This window comes from Cynocephalus volans, chromosome 12 (genome assembly GCF_027409185.1).
Source record: "Cynocephalus volans isolate mCynVol1 chromosome 12, mCynVol1.pri, whole genome shotgun sequence".
NCBI lineage: Eukaryota > Metazoa > Chordata > Mammalia > Dermoptera > Cynocephalidae > Cynocephalus > Cynocephalus volans.
In genome coordinates this window covers 78895391-78909707 of record NC_084471.1, presented here as the reverse complement: position 1 = coordinate 78909707, position 14317 = coordinate 78895391, and the positions used below count along the sequence as shown (strand labels likewise).

Genomic DNA, 14317 nt, shown 5'->3' with positions numbered 1-14317 from the left:
GGCCAGTTAGCTCAGTTGGTTAGAGCACAGCCTTATAATACCCAGGTTATGGGTTCAGATCCCCATACTGGCCAACTGCCAAAATTAATAGTTACAAAGCAAGGAATAGAAGTCAATTAATTACAGCAATGCTACTGAGCCTTATTCATGGCTAAAATAATTTCCTAAAGAATATGTTAAGTGACAGATATTTATTCCCATTATAAAGAAGCAACATATCTAGTGCAAATAAATAAATAAATAAATAAATGGCTCATAATTAGTGTAAGATGCCAGACTGCATTAGAAACCAAATGTGTGAAGACTCTGTACGATAAATGCTGGCGAGGTTGCGAAGAAAAAGGAACTCTTATACATTGTTGGTGGGACTGCAAAATGGTGCAGCCTCTATGGAAAATGGTATGGAGGTTCCTCAAACAATTGCAGATAGATCTACCATACGACCCAGCTATCCCACTGTTGGGAATATACCCAGAGGAATGGAAATCATCAAGTCAAAGGTATACCTGTTCCCCAATGTTCATCGCAGCACTCTTTACAATAGCCAAGAGTTGGAACCAGCCCAAATGTCCATCATCAGATGAGTGGATACGGAAAATGTGGTACATCTACACAATGGAATACTACTCAGCTATAAAAACGAATGAAATACTGCCATTTGCAACAACATGGATGGACCTTGAGAGAATTATATTAAGTGAAACAAGTCAGGCACAGCAAGAGAAATACCACATGTTCTCACTCATTGGTGGGAGCTAAAAATTAATATGTAAATTAACACACACACACACACACACACAAAAAAAAAAAACAGGGGGGTGGGAAGAAGATATAACAACCACAATTACTTGAAGTTGATACGACAAGCAAACAGAAAGGACATTGTTGGGGGGGGGGAGGGAGGAGGGAGGGAGGTTTTGGTGATGGGGAGCAATAATCAGCTACAATGTATATCGACAAAATAAAATTTAATAAATAAATAAATAAATAAATAAAAAGTAAATAAATAAATAAATTTTTTAAAAAAAGAAAACAAATGTGTGGAGGTGTTCATTCATTCATTCATTCACGTATTCAGTCATTCATCAAATATTTATTGCACAGTTATAACAGATTTCCTAGGATACCACCAGTGTTGTACAGAGACATGCAGATGCCCTTTCTAGTTTGTATTCCACAAAGATTTGCTCAACAGTAACACAACATGGGTGAAGTCTGCTCTAGTATAATCCCAGCTCCCTAAGTCCTGTTTTGTCTACTTTGGTAGCAGCAGGACCAATGTACGTGTGACCTATTAGGTATGGAGCTCTTTGAGGAGGCCCGCTGAAGCCACATCACATTCTTCCTTTATTCCAGTGGCTCTTATAGACCCATATTCCACTCAGGCAATGGCCTGCTAGCCTGCCTCTTACTTAAATGAATGTACTCCTTGTCCTCAAGAGGCTCTCCCTATCTGCATTTTGGCATCTAGAGATTCATTAACAATCAAAAGATTGAAAAGCTAGAGACTGAGAAGAGGCAGTGATTGAGATATTTAAATTAGCATTCCCCATATTCTTAGTTAGGGCCTTTTCCAGACCTATTTGTCGTTTTTTAATCTAAGATCTGAGGTTAAAAAAAAAAAAAAAAGCAAGGATCTTACTGAAAATACTTCAACAGCATCCTTCCTGTCCTTCCATACAGAAAAGAGGCAAATTAGGTCTTCTAACCTTCTTCCGGATCTCATGTGCTTCCTGGTCTTTTAATAGCCATCATCTGGTTTTACATGTATAGATTAAGCAATGTTATACAGCATGGAGTTCTCCTATCCCTCCAAAGAGGAAATCCTGAATTTGGAAGGCATTTATATAGAAACAATCCAAGAAGAAGTTCATATTTTTAAATATCTACAAGACTTATTTGGTGCACATACATTTCACTGCTCAGTGCCGTTTTGTCCATGTTGGTGTTACTAGCAATTAAGTGTTCTGTCCTTACCGCTGAACTTCCGGAAAAAAAACCAGTCTTTCCTCTGTTGTAAGAGATGATCTCTTCTACTGATGATATAAAGGGTAAATAATGATTTTTTAAATGCATAATACAAAGTGAAAATTAAGATTTGCTTATATCTCTGCAAAAATTTTTATTTAAAATGAAGGGAACATTTTTGAAATTTTATTTAAAATTGTAACGAGAAATGGATTTTAGAAGAATAGGAAAGAGTAGAGAACATAATCTCATTTGAAAGTCAATTGAACATAGTTTAATTTAAAGAAATTTCACTTTTATACAAGAATACATCTTCCTTCACATTAACGTGTATGAAGAATATCCAAGAACCCACGCTGAACTTTATGTTAAAATTAAGTTAATTGCCCTCTACCCCAGATTATAAGGACCTCTGCCTCCAACAGTAGCTTGCTATCAGTACAGATTCAGCACACTAAGCAAACAACCTTAGCTGGTGATACTTGCAAGGTCAGGTAAGAGAGTAGCAATTTTTCACAGACCTTTCCCCTGTTGCTAGCAATAACCAAGACAAAGTGACTTTAGCATCAGCATTCTCCAACATTTATCCGCTGGAAGACTTCAACCTTCTAAGATTTCTGATCTATAAAATAGGGATATAACGAAAGCCTTCTAAGTTTCACACAGAAAAATGAGAAACATATAATATATAGAGAGTAGTGACTAGCACACAGTAATTGTTTCACGCATTGTAAATTTTTTTAGTAATAGGCTAGAGATGCTCAGCCCTTGTTCAAGGTGCCCTAGGATCCATCAATTATCTCAAGAGGTGACAACATTCTCAAGATAACACCAATTTTAATTTACTTAATTTCAAGAAGACATAGGCTATATCATTAAAGGGCAGAAGTGGAAATGCCATCAAAGAAAATATAGATTAAATACTGAAACTTCTAAAAGCTGAGATTTTATGCCATAAGGTTTTCTTATTAGAAAAACAGTTGAAGAATATAGAGATTTTTGAAAAGTAAATGCAAACTATAAAGAATGATATTTTGTTATTCCTCAGAAAGTTGGGACAGTGCTAGAGGCTTTAAATAATTATAATTATCTGAGGAAATATTTAAGATGAAACCCAGTGGAGTTTTTTTCCATCATAGAAAGATGTTTTAATATGATAATTTTATTAATCTGAAAGTGAGAGGCAGTAAGTACAAAGAGTTTGTATCCAAAGACTCAATAAATTCTAACCCTAGCTCTGAACTGCTATATAACTCTAAGTCTATAAGACCTATGAATTTCAACTTGATTATTTACAATACTAAATTTAGCATGACTTACGCAGAGCAAAATCAATATGCTCTATTCACGCATATGTCACAAAGTTATTTACATATAATTTACTATACAATCTAATTAATAATGAATTCCTGCTTACAATCAAATCTAAGATTTCTATGTTGTATTTAATTTTAAAATTTGATTCATAACTACTTTATTAAGCAGTATTTATATTTAGTCTAGGAGATTAAGCAATGTGGTACTTGAATATATGACCCTGTGAATGAAGTAGTTTGTAAACAAATACTGAACTGGTAAATAAAACGTGATTTATAATTTCAGAATATCTTCTGACAAAAGAGAACAAAAACAATGAATGCTGTGAAAGCAAGTTACTGTCACCTTTTATTATGTTTTTCAGGAAGCATTAACAGTCTGCACAATTTAACACATAAGACTGTGTTGTTTACTCAGAGAGAGGAGATGAGCTCCTTAGCTAGAAACTGGGGAAATGGCAAACATCCAAAGAACTAGGGAACTTTAAAAAGTAAGTCAAAGAATTCAGCTAAAAGAAACACTTCAGCAGTGCTCAAGGACCTAGATGATGGGCACTATTACTTCCAGTATGTACTGATGACATATTAGTGGCGATGAGTCTAATAAATATTTGCTTTTCTCAGTTTGGTGTGTTAGGGGAGGGGTGGGATGATAGGAGAGACCTGCTTAGAAGTGTACAAAACACACACAAAAAAAACTTTTGCTCACTTAAATCTGTGGTATTCCTGTATTTAGATGCTGGAGAAACTGATGCAATTCATGACAACTGTTAAAATTCTAATTAACTCTCAAAACCCAGGAAAAATGGCACATTGTTCCATTTTTTCCTCATTTTGAACATCTATAGCATTTCTTGCCTTTCTTGAGGCACTTATGCTGGCTTATATTGCAATTAGTTGTGTGTTTTTGTTTTTAACCAAATGAGATGTAAGCACCGTAATGAGAGAGACTGTGTCTTATTGTATATCTCCGTAGTATTTTATAGCAAGGCACTGGTTAAAATTTTGAAATGTACAATAATTTCTCTAAGATATGAAGCACAATATTCCAGTAATTTTTCTCATTTTTCCCCTTTTTCTTTCTTCTTAAAAATGTTTGGTCAAATTTAATTCTATCCTTACAATACAATCCTTCTTTCACTTTACTAACCTTTCACTTAGACTCCAAAGTTATGGATGGACAGATAGTTGTACGTGACCTTTTCAAACGCAATTGTGGGAAGTCTGAATGTATTTCAGATCTTGTTGGCCTTAGTAGGAGGGTACTTTAAAAAGTTCATGGAAAGATTCGTATTATCTTTCAAGTCTATTTTTCCACGAACTTTTTGAAGTACTCTCATATTTGGGCATGCAGCTTTGAATAGTAAGAAGAGCATGGTTCTCTCCTGAGATATTTCTGCCAAGGAATGGCAGTGAGCTCAGGAGCATTGGGAACAAAATTACATGGTGGGTTGGTACCCAATGGAGAAGACTGTTGCTGAGGAGAGCTATAATGTGATGTACACAAATGATCCTCTGGAGGATTAAAAAATAATAGTATAAAGGAATGCAATATTTTGCTACCTTTTGTCAGTGAACACATGTTCTTTCTTCCCTCCCTGACTTCCTTTCCTCTCTCTCATTCTCTCTGATCCCCCAACTCCCACTAAATATTTCAATTTCTCATTTTGGTGACTAGGAATATTATAATATTTTCTTAGCAGGTGAACTAAATAAATAAATAAAAGGTGGGCTATAGGGGCTTTAATGGCTGAAGACAGAAACTCACCAGGGGGTTAGTAAGTGACTAATGGGCCATAAATTAGTGCAGTTGTGAAAGCAAGACAGGGGATCATAAATCTGTCCTTAGGGACTTGGGAAGACAGAAACTGCACCAAAAATTGAAAAAAGAAATCTAGGATCTGCATCCAAGTGGAAGACTTTTCCTGAGGGTCAAGATGGCTAATAAAGCAGGGAGAAATGAGTTTCAATCATCATGAGTTTTAGTCACATTGTTCAGGAAATTCAGTCTCAAACAGTTTAAAAGTGCCAAAATATTTTTTTAAAAGTACGACCTGAGCAAAACTAAGCACTTTACCAAACACCAGCCCATAGATCTAGAGTGGCTAATCTACATTTTAGATGAAATATTTCTTTCCCAAAACTTATCAAATGCTCCAGTAGTTACTACATGCCATCATTCATAAAGATGGGATGAGAGGAAGCTGTTTTGAAACTAATTTATCTAGCAGAATTCTTTATTTGTATTCTTGAACTAAGGCCCAGATTTTCTTGTATCTGGTTCTCATGATTAACATTGCCAAAGTATTGGAAGACATTAACTGGGAAAACACTGGGGTGATCTCACAATTTTATAAGAATTCAGATTTCCTAGCCTGCAAACTGAGCCATAGCAGCACTCTTTGAGAAGATTTTGTTAAAAAATAAGTGGCCTAATATGGTTAATTAGAAGTTTTTTTTTCTTAGTAGTTCACTTTTCTTCTGTATACTATGTGACATTATTGGAAATTAACTTTAACAAAGCCTACTCTATTTTTTCCCATGAAAATAACAATTAATGTACATTTGCTCAATCCATAAAGAGATCCATCCTCTACCAAGAAGTCTTTAAATCACAAAAAGTGAATCCAGGGAAGTTATTACAAAGTTCTGTTTTATGATTTGTGAAGTTCATATGTAAGTATCAATTCTATACTGATTTTTTTATGCTGCAAAACTACTAGTTAACTTATATTCTATTGCTACAAATTAATGCAACAAATATTAGATTATAAGATTCATTAATAAGAATACATAAAAAATATTTAAGATTACCTACTGACATATATTTTTTCATTGAAACATAGTTGATTGTACACATCTGTGGGGTACAGAGTTGAATATCAATACCTGTGTGCAATATGTGATGGTCAAATCAGGATAATTAGTATACTAAACGTTCTATAATATAATGACAAATATTTTTAAATAGATTGCAATACAGCTTTCTTTCAAATCATTAAAATGTATAAGATTATTTTCAGGTTTACTTAAAACATCAGTTAGCAGCTTTTAGAATGTAAGAAATGAATCCCATATTTAGACTCTCCTAGTTTACATATGTATTTAAATAAAATTCCATGCTTTTTGCAAGGAAAATGTTCCTATAAATCTTTCAAACATACATACATATTTTTATGTTTCTAAAAGTTATATAATCAAGGTAAAATGACTTTTAGAAGTAATTATTAAAACACATTCTTAGCCTTAAAAAAATAGACTTATCCTTATTTTTCTCCTTAACTGGGTTGGAGTTGATCTTTTTGCTTAGGCAACAGTAAATTTCATAGCTTGGAAGAAGTTTCCCAGTGATTTGTTTGTTGCAAAATAACATAGTTAAGTCACTCTGTGGGCAAAGACTGGAGTTTATTCACCTTTTTATGTCCCGGAAATGTCTTATTTTGCTCAGATAAAAGATATATTCAAGAACCATACTTTTTATATTATGTATGAAATTTAAAATGGCTAAAAATATATAATTTATTTATGTACATTTATTTGCATTAAGAGAATTATATAACAGAAAATTTTCCTCATGATTCTATGCCTTATAACCTACATAAAAAATTTAAATCAGTTTACTAAACACATTAATGTCTGAAACTCAAACTTTTGGCAGTATTATTAGCTTTTAGAATCACAAGGTTTCCCAAAGGACTTTAAAGCATACAGAGAATGAAATAATAATTCTGCTGTCACAAGACGTTGTCTATTTTGTGTTATCCATGACACTGCTCACCTCCAACATTTTCAGCCAATGCAGTTCTTCATCCTCCTATACTCCAGGTAGCGTCCTACCACTACTATAGGTTTTTTTAAAAAAAAAAAATCTGCAAAATCTTATCTGCCTAACTACATATGGTCTAAAAATTAGACCAGTGGGCAGGATAGGACAAGCACTCTCTGACAAAGGAAAGGGGGCAAAAGAGACATGCAATACACCATACTCGATGTAACCTTTATATTTGTGCTGGTACTATACTTCCAGCCTAGTTGCTCTATTAGGTTCCTCAGAACAGTCCTCTGATACAGTGGGAGAGTGGGAGTACAACATGTGATGTCTACTTAACCCAGGGTGAAGACACATGGAAAAATTACAGGGCCAGATGAGCATGAGGAGGGTCTCTTCTTCAAACTTTATCTTGTCCCATACACAATGAATATTCTAAATTCTCAAGTGTGTAACTTTGTGTTTAGACATTTCTAAATTGCTATGAGGGACAATGGCTAAAGACTTCTTTATCTATGCATACATTATACTCATTCTGACAGTAAATCAATTTTAATTAAGGTAGTTACAAACTGTTAATCATACAGCATAATCGTAATAAAGATTTTTATAGTGGTTCTTAAATATAAATGTACAATTTTAGAATATATGGCAGCTTGATGGAAAGATGTGTACATTGAGTACTATTTTTTCTAATATGACATCTAATGCAATCTAATTATTTTTTGGAATAGCCTGCTATTCTTTGAGACTTAACATCTGCAGTCTTTGAGTATTCACTACATCTAGTCAAATGTGAAAATGAAAAGTGGTATTGTCCCGGAGACTATTATAATCAAAGCAGTAATAAAAGTGGGGTGATACAGTATTCTCCTCCTTATCTGCAGTTTCCTCTTCCTTGGTTTCAGTTGCCAGCAATCAAAAATATTCTGAAAATATTACAGTATTTTGAGAGAGAGAGAGAGAGGAGAGATCACATTCACAAAACTTTTATTATAGTATATTGTTATAACTGTACTATTTTGTTATTAGTTATTGTTGTTAATCCCTTACTGTGCCTCATTTATAAATTATATTTTATCATAGGTATGTATGTATAGGAAAAAACTGTGTGTATAGGGTTCAGTCGTATCTGTGGCTTCAGTCACCCACTGGGGATCTTGCAATGTACACCCTGTTTATATAAACTGAAGAGCATGAGGAATCAAAATAATTTGAGAGCCAAAGGAAATTGTTTCTTGTGATGGTAAAAAAAAAATTACCTACCTTTGTGGAATATAGAACATATGTTGGGGAGGTGGTTTATAGAGAACTCCTTCATACACAGGCCAGAGCCCACTTAAAATTCTGAAGAGAGAACTTTTCCCACAACCATTGGGACCAGTTATCAAAAGATGCATTCCTTCTTGTACCTAAAGTAAGAAACAAAATTACAAACTGCAACATTTAAAAATGATTTCTTTTGGCAGCATTTTAAAACTGATTTATTTTTTTAAAAGCTTTCAAACACATGATAAGTTAGGAATGGGCAAGAAATCAAATAAAAATATATCAGGGTTGAGAACATCAACTTTGGCTTTTGTCTATTCTCTGAAGCTAACAGCATCATAAAGTAATTCAATTCCAAAGAAAATGAATGTCTAGAAATGAGCAATGGCTTTTCAAAATTTTAATTGAGGTCTTGTTACCAGATATTACACCCATATGGAGAAATACAACTGCATGGGAAATAATACAAACTACAAAAATTTAAATTAAAATATAGTAAATTTTATTTTATTTGCATTAATATTTGATTAAATTTATATTGAATTCAAGTACAACTGAAAGTCAGTTGGAGTTAATAGCTGCAAAGCACAGCTATCCAAAGAGCCAGCTGGGTTGTTTAATTTTGTACTTCAGCAGTCTCAAATGCTACAGAAATCACCAAGCCCATAATCAGAGACAGAAGATGATTCTAATTCTGCTTTATTCACAGATGGAGAAAATATGTTTACTAAATCAAGACAGAGGCAAGCCAGTGTAATTTAGTCTCACGTCTAGGGATGAATTAAAACACACACATATATAGAATATTATCTATAATATATGAGAGAATATTCTATACATAATATTCATCAATAAAACAAAGGTTATTTGTTATCTGTTGTATACTTTTCCTTATTTTCTATCTTATTTCTCATTTAAATTTAAGATTTAAATTTCATGATTCTCTTTCCACTCAAAAGGATGGAGAAGTTGTCTTATTATGGTATATGCATGTAGTTTTTTGGAGACTGGCTGGTATGGGGATCCAAACCTTTGACCTTGGTTTTATAACACTGTACTCCAATCAATTGAGCTAACCAGCCAGCCCTTTATGATGGCATTTAAAAGGCATTGTGAAGAACAAGGAATAGAAACACCATTTAAAATTTTGATTTACTTCTAAGAACAAATAATATTTTATAATCAGTGATACAAAAAATCAATATAATATGAAACTATGAGAGGCAGAAATTTACAGGATGTCTGTAGATGTAGCTTTGTATAGAATGGATACAAATATCCAAGTATCAATGATGCAGAATACTGAAAACTCTAAGATGAAAGAGCATTACATTGTTAGCATACTGAGAAAATCCTGGGAAGAGCCCAGAAAAAATCAACTTTGTGATTTGCTTGTGTTCTTTCACTAGCGAGAGGATTAAGGAAGCTTAATTTTGTAGAAACGTAAACACTTTCCAAATGATTTTTTAAAGGTATATGCCATGATGAAAAGCATAGCCACAAAATATTTTAATAGGGTCATTCTCTGTTAGGAATTCTCAGAAATTTAAAACATTTTGAATGGCAATTAAAGACTTTTCTACATTCATACTAGTTTTTCTCAGTATAAGTTCTCATATTTAATAAACAGTGAGTGTGAGGCAAAGAAAACTTTCACAATTATTGAATTTCCTTCTGTAAATGATTTTTTTTAATTCTGAAGGCCAAGAAAAGGATGAGAATCTTTTCCTCTAGAAACTTATTTTTCAATCAGAAGAAACAGAACTTTCTATCGTATTTTAGGGACCTGAGAATTTAAATATAACTCCTTGTCTGAGTAAGAAATAAATTGCCCAAAAAGCATACTATAATAATGTATATTTCTGTAGAACTTCAAAATTTATAAGATCCTTTCACTTGATTAAGTATTTTTAGTTCATTTTATATATGAGAAACTGAGCTCTGAATTTTTCCACAGAGCATGATATGTCCACAATAATGTTGTTAGTAGGTAGCAGAATTCAAGACTCTTATTCTATTTATCTAATAAATGGAGTAACAAGAATTGATATTATAAAACCTAACATAACAAAAAAAATCTATACAAATGTCAAATTATAAATTGCTAAACTATTAATAATTAATTAAATATTCCATATTGCCATGAGTAACTAACTGGTACTCTTAGTCAGATCCTAATCATTAAACCACCCTGTGCATTGGTCAAAAGTGTAAAAATAAAGCCTAACCAAATTGTAGTTAAAACACAAGTTTCTCTTAAATTTATTAACGCAGGATTTTCCTCTATTCAATGCTCTCATCCTCTTTTGACTTCCAGCAAATACATCTTTAATAACTAAACCTCGACTAAGGTTCATACTAAATTATTAGCACATATGTTGTCATGTTTGTAATTCTGTTACCAAATTCAATCATGTCTTTGTTTGAACTAAGCCCAACTGCATTCATTACAGTCACTAATGCTCTTCAGTAAATTATTTTGCACTTGAATTCCAAAATGTATGTTTGAATTTTATCATACTTTAAATCAAGGACTCAGGTTTATTAGATAATTTTACATCTTAGTTTTTATAATCAAGACATAGGATACTAAATAACAAATTATTTTCAACAAAATTAAAAACTAAATTTCTATCCATGAATCTTCTGATTATTTTCCTAATAGTAAACATGATTATTTAAAACAGAAATCAAAGTTAGAGAATGCATATTAACAGAATTAAACTTACTGATGACCTCTACCCTCATCTTTAAGTAAATATATTGTATTTTTTTTTAGTAATTCCTATAAGGAAAAATATTAAAATTTATTTGCAGCTACTTATTTCTGAGGAGATTTCCTATTCTCAGAAGTTATCTTGGATAGGCTCTCAATGCACCATAATTTTGATTTTCAACCTGGCAATAAAGCAGTAGATATAAAATTTCTCTTTTCTCTCTGCTTTCTGAAGAAGTAACTGCTTCTGTAATTGAGCCACTGTGCATACCTTTCTTGATTTCCCCTCCTTTCCATATGCTCCTCCAAGTATTTAACATAAGGTACATGAATTCTGAGTTGTTTTGTATTAGTGTGATGGCAACAATCAGAAGATTCTTGAATATCATCTTACTTTGAAGTTTAGCCTGGAAGCCACAACTTCTCCAGCTGGTGTAATTATGGGAACATTTTCACAAATAATTCCATGATCCACATCAATAACTTTTCCTGTAATTAAGAAATAGTTTAAGTTACGAAAGCTATCACATGTTATGTCCATTAAATAACCTAAAGTTTAATGCAGTATAGCAGATAAATTCAGATATAAAGATAATTCACAGAACTAAGTCATAGAAACAAATGTAAAATAGATATACATATTTGAAGCAAAGTTTAATGTAAATATGTACACTTTGACACATTTGGAAAATCTTTCTGAGAAACATTATTTTACAATAATCTAATGTCAACATTATTACAATAGCAAAGCTAAACTTAATCTGATATAACCCAGCCATTCTTTTTACAACTACTCTATTTCCCTAAATTAATTTACCTTTTCTAAAGAAAAAACACAGTACTGCAAAAAGAGAATTAAGACCTGAAATAATGCAATTTTTAAAAATATTTTAACCAAACTTAAGTTTAGAAACACAGGATATTTAAAAACAATATGACATCAGCTCTATTTCTATTTGTTAGTTGAATTTTAAAAGCAAACAATTCATTCTGCCATATGTTCAGTTTACAAAATAATTCTGGAAATTTTGTCCTAAATAAAAGTAGCATAACATTGTTTTCTAATAGTAATGTTAGTCATCACCTTTCGAACTGCAGTACTAATTTTAGGAGTAGCTATTGAAGTAATGTCGGTTATCTCAATGTTGTTGCCTTGTAACTACTATAAGCTATCTTCTAAAAAACTTTGGTTTTGTTGATGAAATAAACACTTAAATAAAGGAAAAATATAAAAACACTTGAGTTTAATACCTTTGATTGCCAATGTGTCACTGAGAGGTAATTCTACATTAGCTCCATTCTTGCTAAGGTTTTCAGACTCTTGAATGACAGCAGTTCGCTTATAAATGCCATTTCTTACTTCATCAAAGACCCAAAACATATTGTATACTCGGGCAGTATAGCCTGCTAATTCAGTGATCTAAAATCAACAGAGAGATAAAATAGAACCAATATGCCCAAGACAGAATTTTAAATAAATATGTAATCATGTAACCTTGATTTAATGTGAAAGATCCTATTCTATTATACATAAGAAATAGCTAATACCTCTGATAGATAAAACAAATGACAGTAAAAAAGCTTACCAAGGGAGCAATATAACAAGATGTCAATGTAAGTTTGATCGCAATTGTAAAAACATAAAAATTATTCATTCAAGTCAAGGTTCAAAATGAAATGTATAGATTTCAGAATATTAGTGATGCTTAAGGATCTTTCAGTAAAATTTCTGATTTGGCCCCTATTTACATGATGAATTTCATTTCCAGAAAATTAGAAATTCTGTGAAAAGCTTAAGATTATTCAGTGAAATTATGATCCTTTATCTTTAGTATCTCTTTTCTAATTAAAATAAAAGATTTTAAATAGAAGAAAAGTACCTTTTTTTCCTTATTATGAAATGAATGTTTCTTAGCCAACCTGTCAAAATTCCTATATTTGGCCAGAGAAAATACCCACATTAGAGGATACAAACATTGAGAACAAGCTCAGTGAAAAGCTTCAAATCCTTTGCAGGATGAATCTCACAATCCAGCTTCTTTTCAAGCCAAACATGATTTATATGCCCAAAGAAAAACATTACATATATTATTTTTTCTAGATAAGATTATAAGATGAGATAAATCTCTGCATTAGTCCACAAGGCTCAGCAGAATGGTGCCTTGCTCCCATTCTGCCAGCTGTCCAATTTGGGTTAATCTCCTGCAGTTTTTCTATTAACAGAACACCTCGTTATCAAGGTACTGTGAAAGGTGACTCACCACCTATCAAGATCATATTTCTCAGTAAAAAGGGAAGCACAAAAACTAGGAAACCGGTACCACTAAACAAGGCATGCCACTAATAAATGCTTCTTAAGCAATAAATTGCAGAATAAAACAATGCTGACATTTGTGTACGATTTTTGTTACTGCTTAAGTTTTGCAGTAGGTATTACTGTTAAAAAACCTTCTACCACATGTCTCTACTGATGAGAGGTCTGTAATTACACTAGTATGGCATTTCTATATGTTATTTAAAGGAAAATTTCTCAAATGTTATCTAGAAGAAACTTTTGGGTTCCCAAGTAGAGGGAAAATAAAAAAGCTAAGGATTAACAAAATGTGGATTCAAAAGAAACCTGGGCAAATATAAATATTTGCATAGAAAAAAAATTCAAAACCAAAAGTAGAGGTCAGTTCAAGAAAGGCAGGAGGCAATAAATTAGTGGACAGGGATGGAGGATGGAGTGGGTAGAGGGTGTCTGAAAGAAATGAAGAATGTGCCTGTGGATGAATTTCTTTAGGACACAAGATAGGGGATTTGCCCTAAACCTGTAAAATGGAAGCTCGGTCCTTCTGGAGCTGGCAGAGAAGGCATGGTGCCTTTTATGTGCTGTCATAGCAGAGCAAGACTTTCTGGAAGTGAACATTCTATGATTCAAAGCAAATCCAGGCAAAGTAAAGCAAAATGCAGTTATTTCCTGAGTTGGAGACAACCTAGAAAAACGAATTAGTATTCTTTCTGTGGCTTAGATAGCAGAGTATTTTAAAGTGAGAGGAACAAAATTTTGATTGGTCATTTAATTTTAAGTAACTTATTACATCAAAAGACTGTGTCCGCAGATTATCAAAATCACTATTTAAAAAAAAAATTTGGGAGGGCCGGCTCCGTGGCGCACTCGGGACCGCAGCAGCGCTCCCGCCGCGGGTTCGGATCCTATGTAGGAATGGCCGGTGGGCTCACTGGCTGAGCGCGGTGCGGGCGACGCCAAGCCAAGGGTCGTGATCCCCTTACCGG

General features: G+C 32.9%; 1 protein-coding gene across 1 annotated transcript in view; it reads right to left on the bottom strand.

Annotated features, from left to right (window-relative positions):
• The window catches only part of ABCD2 (ATP binding cassette subfamily D member 2), a 49661-nt gene that overhangs the window by 22320 nt on the left and 13024 nt on the right, over positions 1–14317 (bottom strand). The window contains exons 4-6 of the mRNA XM_063075171.1: positions 12290–12458; positions 11433–11527; positions 8320–8465 (exon numbers count right to left, since the gene is read on the bottom strand). Coding sequence (XP_062931241.1) covers positions 8320–8465; positions 11433–11527; positions 12290–12458 — 410 coding nt within the window. The remainder of the gene's footprint in view (positions 1–8319; positions 8466–11432; positions 11528–12289; positions 12459–14317) is intronic.